An 8,574-nucleotide genomic window follows, 5' to 3' on the forward strand; every position below is an offset into this window, starting at 1 on the left:
GGAGGGAACTGCTTGTCCAGGAATCTCCGAACAATCAGCACAAAGCTATATGTGTTTCATAGTACACAGTAGTGGATGCCTTATCACCATTCCTATCTGTTGCAAGTAGAGTTCTCAGGAACTGAAAGGTTTCAACAGCTGTGGATTTCACAGTCCTCTCTGGACCAGTCCTATGTAATTATATCTGTAGCTGAAACTGCATCATCCATTTTTGCATATGATTAAAACTGTCTTTGCTAGCAAACTTCTTTACCAGCTTTTGTAAATATTTGAATGCATGCGTATGTTGTGCTGCTATTTCATTGCTGTAGATTTAGAAAAGAGTCCCAAATATATGGCTGTTATAATAAATGTACAAATATGAAAGAGGTGGTTCTGTGGATAGAGGACTACCAAATTCCTTTGTGACTTTAGGGACGATCTATAGCGTTCTGTCTTTAGAGTGGTTTAGTGACTGCAGAATCTGTCAGATACAGCTACTCAGATAACAGAAATCTTATAAAAATAGCACATCAGCAGATTGGTTGGATGTTTCAATCATCTCATATATTCAGTTCTACTCTGCCATACAGACAGTTTCTCACTTTCCATAGTACTATAAGTTTAAGGTCTATGAAACCATTATTTTCACTTATTCCTACTGATCTCTCAGAAACATGGTATCTAAAAAGCACAAGAGAGTCGAATGCACTGAACTTTTTTTAATGATGTATTTTTAATGATACCAGAGCTAAACTTGAGCAAGGTTTTGTCACAGTGTGGCAGACTCAGACACCAGGGTCTTTCATGACTGTGACTCAGTTCATTCACCTTGATTCAGTCCGTCTGAAATAGTTAAGTTTATAAGCCCCTTTATAAAGGAGAAAGGAGCAAGACATTTTTGCTTTAGAATAAAGCACAGTCTGGATCTGTCAGATGTAGAATGAATACTCGTAAAAGAGATTCTTTTTCTTCCATCTTGAAAGATGTAAAGTCCTTGTAAAGTGTCATTTATTTGTAACCACTTGTTGTTCTTTGTTGCTTGGTTAGACCATAAGGTCTTCCAGATCTGTGTGATCCTAGCCACCTGGGATTCTGATCTGACAGGAATTGCCAGGTGCTATGACAATACACGTAACAAAAATATAATGTCTAAGGAAAAAAAACAAACAACCATCACTCCCAGACAAAGAGAGCAGGGAACTTGGTCACAAGTGTGACGCTGACATGGAGTCCGTCTTATTCATGTCAGTGGTTTGATTGCCTCAATCCATTCTGTTCGCTCTGCCTTGGAGCTGGCCTGGATATAATAATGAATGTCTTTCTTGGTGATTATTTTGAAGAGGTTGCCTTGCACATTGCCCTTCACACCTACAGAGAAGAAAAAGAAAGTGACAGGTCAGGAAAGTGCACAGAGAACAGCTTTTGCAGCAGGTGAAAATTTCTGATATGGAAGAATTTTAATTTAGTGAATTAAGGTGTCAGATCTCTCCATTTCATTACCGATAAGACAGCTAAAGCCATTCTGTCTCTGCTAAATCTGGATTCTAGCAGATCCAAATGAGAAGACACATAAAAAAAAAAAAAAAAGACAGCATCAGGGGTTTCTTCAAGATTTTGAGTTCAATAACATCCAAAAAGGCATTTCCTCTTTAGCTGTTAACTCTGGAATAATAATGCATTCCTTGAGACTCTCTCATGCATCACCTAAATAAGTTTAAAAGTCCATTAAAAAAGGAACTCTCAATGTATGCAGAAACAATTAAAAACAAAACAAAACAGAACAAACAACAACATCTCCTCTGCCCAGCCCAGCTGTATGGGGATTCCTGATGGCACAGTTTCTCTCCCTTGCAAAGGGAGGAGAAAGGCTAGCCCGTGTTTGTACAGCCAGCCAAACAACAAACCACTCCCAGCGACTGTAATGTTATCACATAAGAACATATGTAGCAAAGTCTAGAGGCTCACTCTTTACCTGCTGGGACTCCATTGTCCTCCAGAGCTGAGACAAGACAGCCACGAAGAGAAAATCCACCTACTGGTCTGTTCTCTTCCTGATAATAATCAATCAAACAAACAAAAACACAAACAAAAACAACAAATACAACACAAGAGATAAGACTTAGCTGCAAAGTACCATAATTAGAATCATTTCCCAGAGCACATCAATTATTTTATGGAGGTAGGGATGCAACACCAGTCTTTCTGGATACAAAACATTCAAGTCATAAAAATCAGAATATGTAATTTGGTACATTACTATTTTGTTTCAGCCTCAGACATTTCTCTGCTATAGCTGAGAACAGTGGAGACTAATTTAAAAGCACTAAAGGCAGGTTAACAATCACATTTCAAACTTATGCAGCTTTATCAATAACAACCCATATTAAAACAAACAAAAAATATCTTTATTTTTAAAGATTTTGGTTTTTAGTTTGCAGCTTTTCACTGAGCTTCTATGGAAAAAAAATTAGTTTTCCTTTGTAAGATGAAAGGATCTTAAGCCTGAACTTCAGACTCTGCAGTCTGATTTTATAGCATTGCAAAGGCAAGCTGCAATGTAAACAAATGAATGACAAGAAAAAAAGCAACTAACCAAAAGAAACAAAAAACAACCCCACCCCTCCCCACATACATCAAAAGAAAAGGAGGGGGGAAAAAGAAAAAAAAGGTGAACCAGATCCATAAAATCTGTAACTGTTACTCCATTTGTTTTCTTTATAAATCACATAGAATATTCCTATACATGTTCATCTTAGTATTCTGATGGGCTTTGTGGTACCCTGTGTGTCGGGACTGATGGATCCACATGCCCTTCTGGCTCACTCTCTCTTCAGTGGTTACATCCATGAAGATAAAGTGATAAACTTCCCTGTTCCTTGAGCAAATTTAAATCTGAGTGGCAGAAATTCCTGTAAATACTTTGAGATGAAGGGAACCCTATTCAAGGATGTAAAAAGAACGGGGGAAATCCCAGTGTTGCTCTCAAATGATGGAATGCCAGTCCAAAAAGACTACAGCCCAGGAAGAATCCCTGCAGGAACATTGTCACAGACTGTGTGTGTACAGCAAAAGAGTAACCCCAAGGTTGCTGCCCTACATCTAAGGCAAAGAAATCTCAATGGAGAAAAGGTAGGCAGGGGACGTAGGGACAGAGAATCATACAGGGACAACTCCAAAGGTAAGGCCAGTGAGGCCTTACTCCCCAGGAGATCAACAGAAGAATCCAGGAGGAGATCTGGGAGAGAGAAATATTTACAACATAATTGTGTTGTATTTTCATTTTGATATTTAGGTCTGCAAGAGGATTTCTGAAGGTATCAACTCCCCACTCACATACCTTGGTGGGGTCATAGTAGTGCAGGAAAGCAGGATCGGCTCTCAGAACAAATTTCCTCACCTTCCAGTTTTTCCTCTTGTGTCCCTACAAAATGGGAGAATTAATGTTACTGCAGGACATACATCCTGCAATGACCATTTTCCTGCAGGCTGCTTGGGCAGCCTTAATAGGTGCTGAAAAACAGATGTTTTGCGGCCAACAGAGAAAAAAACTTTTCTGACATCTTAATAACTCCCAGGATTTTCAGCTTAACCTCCTTCTTATTCCTTATTCATATTCCTCTTTAATATTTTCTTGTTCCTTTCTTGTGCTGAGAACTGAGAAAGAAGAGTGAAAGGACCAAGAGACTACATAACCAGCTCCCGCTCTTCTAATTTGATGTGACTGTGCAGTGCAGGTGGGGATCCCTCTGTGGCTGGCTGTGTTCTGCTGTGAACCAGAGGGATTGGTCCTCATCTTGCTCACAGCTAATGTCCCATAAGCAATTACCATGGACACCTGTAATTGTGCCTGGAAAAAAAATAGGGAACACCCCTCCTAGAGCATGTGTGAGTGTCTGAGTGACTGCTCTTAAGTTAATGTCCACTTCATGCAGAAACCAAATTGCTCAGCTTTGAAATTCAGCCATGGTCCCCAGAATACTGTGGCTGCTTGAAAAATCCCCATAGGATGGGTTAAACCAGAGGAACAGTGAATGCACTTGGTGTGACTATAACAGCTCTGGTGGAATTTGTGTGGGACTATTGATTGTTGCTTTATGCCTTTCAGTATATACTCAGCACATACGGAATATCCAATTAATCCTGCCAGAGCAGCAAGTTCCATAACTCATATATTTATAACCAGATACTCTCCACTTCATGATGGTAGGCAAGATCTACTCTGCGGGACAAAACTCCACTGCCATGCTCGTGTAATGCATTCATTCTCCACTGAGCTGTACCAGCTGTCCTTTTTCTTGCTTCCCAGTGATAGTTCAAAGACTGTATTTACCTGTTTCACTAAGTATCCTTGCTTCACAATTGTGCCACTTAATTCGGAGATGTTAAATTGTAGCTCTTCCTTGGAATTGAGCATTTTTTTACCGGTCTCGGCCTGCAAGTACAGAATAGATGGTTTCATATTTGTTTTTCATCTAAATACACTCTTAAGTACAAGATTCTGCATTTTATCTACTTTTAGCTACCATTTCCCAAGCAAATTCTGCTCTACACCCTTTTTAATACCAAATTACTTGATATGTAGATCTCTCTGTATCCCTGCAGTTGTTTGTTTCCAGCAAAAATTCCAGTACTAAATGTCTGAAAGCCCGAAGTTTCTCCTTCTTTTTGTTTTCACACCTGCATGTTTTGCCTATGGGTGCATGTTGTGCACGTCCCCTGTCCCCTTTACCACTGCCCCAAATCAAGCACATGACAAAGGGCAGAGGAATTTGGCAGCCATTGGCAGCCGCATCACTTACAAACATGTACAGTGCAGTAGAGTCATCGAGGAACTGCTCAGAGAGGTCACTGTAGCGCGTGGCCCCGGTGCTGCGTGCCCCCACGGGCTTGGTGAAGTTCTCTTCCATCAGCATGGAGGCCAGGGTGACAGCCTCAAACCGAGACACGGCAAAGCTGTTGGAGATGAGCCAGTCCACCAGAGCGGAACCTGTGGGGAGAAAGGCAGCTCTCAGATCAAGGGAACGTGCTCTTCCAAGGGCGGATAAATGGTCTTCTGCCTTACGAGCCTTCCTTTGCTGAAACACTTTGGGATCATCACAAAGGCTGTCAGTGAAAGGTAAGGGTGACAAAAGTGAGGGGTCCTCTGTGTGCTTCCATATATCCAATGAGCAAGAGAAAAAAGACGTTGGACAATTCAGCTGCATCAGTACCTTCAACTGGGCCGTAACTGATCCCATTATGAAAGCAGTGCTGTATCTCCCTTGTCCCTGCAACATGTCAAGGTGAGGCAGCAGGCATACCTGTGAAGGTCTCTTTGTATCTGTTGCCTTGCTCCACATTGAGGGTCAGCTTAATTCCAGTACTGCTGTCACGCATTTTATCCACTATGTGGCTGTAAAAGAGTAAGCAGGACAAAGTTACATAAATAGAAAGATGGGCAGAAATTGTCACATGCTTCTGTCTGTGCTTAGTATGCCCTGAAGATTACCAGCACAAAGCTGTGAAACAACCTACATACCTCTCTGACCCTTAGTGCTAAGTATGGTGTAGCAAAACTTTATTCTCCCAATGCAGAGCACTAAGCAGGATGCCTTATAATGTGTCCTTCATTTTAAAGCACTTCAAATTAAGCCAGAGATAGATTACATATACTTTCTCAACACAAATTGAATTAATGCCGTTTTTCTGTACCCTAATAGAAATTCTTGTTTAATATGGTGTACCCTAAAAATCCTAGCCTGGACTATGGCTGTCAGCTCTGAGAGCTTACCATCATGGCATGCACAAAGTCATCTCTCAGTCTTTCTGTGATGTTACAACTTGCAAGACAACAGATCACCCCAGCCTGAATATCTCTGCAGCTGAGTAGCCTTAAAGCCAGCAGTGACGTGCCTGTGCAGAACCTCCATACATCCAAAAATTAGGAAGAAGTGCATTCCCATGCCTCGGCTATAGTGTGTGCAAACCCAGGAGGGAGCAGCCAATGTAGACCCTCCTGGTGATGAAGGAGCAGATCTGTGCTGAGAGAAGCTTCCCTTCACCGTCCCATCCAGTTGCTCAGGTTCTTTGCAGAGTACAGCAACAGTGGAAGAAGAAACCATGAACACTTACTGGAGGCTGATGTTCTCTAGCAGTTTGAAAGAGTTCTTCATTCTGTGAAGCTCTTGCACCTGCACTGGGTGACCAGCATGAATAGCTCCAGTGATGTCCAAAGCCCAAGAGTCTCGCTCTTCTCTAGAGCAACATTCAAGGAAATAGTCTGTGTTGGTTTTTGTCTTTAGTTTGATAAGTAACTGCAAAGAGAGAAGTGCAAAGCAGTAACAGTGTTTAGCTTTTGTTCTTCACTTGCATTTTGCTTCTTTCACCACCGGTCCAACTAGAAGAAATTGGTGTGTTACGGCATCCCAGCTGGGTATTAGCAAGAAACTATTGACCTGAAGGATGCTGGGCACAGCTCTGTTTTGGGGAGAGAGAACTTTTTTCCCCCCTAAATCCCTGAGTTTTCAGTTACAAGCATCATTTGCGTGCATGGAGCACAAGCTTGGAAGAAAATACATCACCCAGATTCCAGAGTACATAGCAGCATTCTGCTGACCACAGAGCCTTCACATCCAGATCTCTGGTTTCTGAGCAATTACAGACTCTCCCTAGGCTCACTCTGTCACGAGAAAGGCTGGAATAGTAAACAGTTTACAGAGTCATTTCCTTCTGGCCCCGCTCTGGAGAGGTCTGTGTGACAGCCACCCACTGATGAGCAGAGAAACACGGGAAGCACTTTCCCTTCCACAGCCTTTCTGCTGGAAGCTTTCCACAGCAGTGAAGTCCCACTGAATGGAAAAGAGAATCTGAATTGGCCAGGAGCACTCCATGGAGACAGCTGGGTTTAGGGCAATTACTGAGGTGATGAGCTGCCATTTTTTCTCAGTCCTCCTCAGGTTTTGTTGAACTGCTTACGTCCACTGTTTGCACACTCAGACTGATGCATTTGTTCCAGTGTGTACGGGAGAGACTTTGTTTTGAGAATGTGCCCAAGATTTGAGCAGAAGGGATGACAAAGACACAGGGAAAGAGTTAATTTCTAACCCTGGTTACATTGCAAATGGCTGTTTGCTTTTGGCTGCACCTACTCCTGGAAATATATACCTCAGCGATATGGTTGCAACAGTGAAAGAAATCAAGAGGAGGGGAAAGATAAGGGAGAAATTAGAAAGTGGGTGTCATTGAGGAGGGATACATGTTTCCACCCATACCGGTCTGTTTTCGTATTCCAGACATGGACAAGTAATAGTGCAGCCATCCAAAAGGATCCTGCCCTTTGGAGAAGATTCCTTCTTGCCTCCTTCAAGTTTGTAATACAGCAGCTTATCCTGTAGCAGAACGAACCATCTTACTTTCCAGTTATGCACAATATGTCCCTAGAGGGGAAGAAATACACATATTAACACAAGCATCGGAAAAATGATTTTTTCCTTCTTTTTTGTGAAATACAATAAATCAACAACAAACTGAACAGAACCATGAGAAGCTGTTGTGAGTCCTGTTCTCCCTAAAATACATATACTTAGTAACGAAATAACACAGCTCCATCTACACAAAAATCACAGAGTGATTGTAGAAATGTGACTTGCCTATTCCTTGCATCCCTTCATGTTGCTACCTCAGCCTCCCAGGCTGAAACACTCCCTGTGCTGCCGTTTCCTGCAAAGGAGTTTTTCTCTTTACTAGCAAAAGACTGATTGAAGGCTGCTGTCAGATGCATTCTAGGTTATACAGAATAAAATACTTCCTTTTTCCTCACCGTAAATAGCCTCCAGCTGCCTTTTGCCCAAGTGCATAGCAGAGCATGATGAGTGAGGTGGGGTACCAGCAGGCTCAGTTCGCTCTGTGGGTCAGGCCCAGCCAGGAGCTGGCTGCCTTTCTGTGAGTGAGGGAGCACCATGGACTGTAGGCAAAGTGCCAGGCATAGGAAGCTCTGGGGCTGGGAGAAGTAGGCACTGCCAGGAGGAAGGAATATGCAAGATCCGGTCGTGACAAGAATCAAACCCCTTTAACTTGCTATGAGTGAAGGAGAAGCTCAGCAATTTCCAATAAAGGAAGCGTAACAAGTCTCTAAAATCTAAAAGCACATTAGATCTTATGTTTTTGAGCCTATACTAAACACAGTCTATCTAGCTTGGTTTTGTTCTTCCCTTCACCTTCTTCACAGTCTTTCTCGCCTGTTGCAAATGCCCTTGGCTATCTTTCCTTTGTTAACACTCTTTCCTTCTTGGAGATTTCGTCTTTTTCAGGAGGTGGTATTTCTCTTTTTCTTTAACCTTGCCTGACTCTCATGTATTTTACTTTGGAAGTACAGAACATTACAATACTTAATTCAATCATTTTTAACTCATCAAGCCTTTCTCCTTGTATCTACTCCATTCTCCTTAAGAAATCTTCTTCCGTTACCTGATCACATCCCCCCCCTTTTTTTTTCTCTGAATCTCTTCCCATTCTTGTTCCCTCATCCCTCAATTTCCCTTATTCATCCTCTCTCTGGTCTCTTTCCTATCCAATTTCACAGACTTTTGGTAGTTTCAGCTCAGCATGCTGACA

At 42.1% G+C, this 8,574-nt stretch overlaps 1 protein-coding gene across 1 annotated transcript in view; it reads right to left on the reverse strand.

The window, feature by feature from the left end:
- Positions 1 to 686: 686 nt before the first annotated feature.
- The window catches only part of PLEK2 (pleckstrin 2), a 9,067-nt gene continuing 1,179 nt past the window's right edge, over positions 687 to 8,574 (reverse strand). The window contains exons 2-9 of the mRNA XM_010711550.3: positions 7,233 to 7,397; positions 6,094 to 6,275; positions 5,283 to 5,374; positions 4,782 to 4,969; positions 4,313 to 4,414; positions 3,320 to 3,403; positions 1,955 to 2,033; positions 687 to 1,350 (exon numbers count right to left, since the gene is read on the reverse strand). Of these exons, the coding sequence (XP_010709852.1) occupies positions 1,223 to 1,350; positions 1,955 to 2,033; positions 3,320 to 3,403; positions 4,313 to 4,414; positions 4,782 to 4,969; positions 5,283 to 5,374; positions 6,094 to 6,275; positions 7,233 to 7,397 (1,020 nt within the window). The 3' untranslated portion in view covers positions 687 to 1,222. The remainder of the gene's footprint in view (positions 1,351 to 1,954; positions 2,034 to 3,319; positions 3,404 to 4,312; positions 4,415 to 4,781; positions 4,970 to 5,282; positions 5,375 to 6,093; positions 6,276 to 7,232; positions 7,398 to 8,574) is intronic.

The sequence above is a fragment of the Meleagris gallopavo genome, chromosome 5 (assembly GCF_000146605.3).
Source record: "Meleagris gallopavo isolate NT-WF06-2002-E0010 breed Aviagen turkey brand Nicholas breeding stock chromosome 5, Turkey_5.1, whole genome shotgun sequence".
Taxonomy (NCBI): domain Eukaryota; kingdom Metazoa; phylum Chordata; class Aves; order Galliformes; family Phasianidae; genus Meleagris; species Meleagris gallopavo.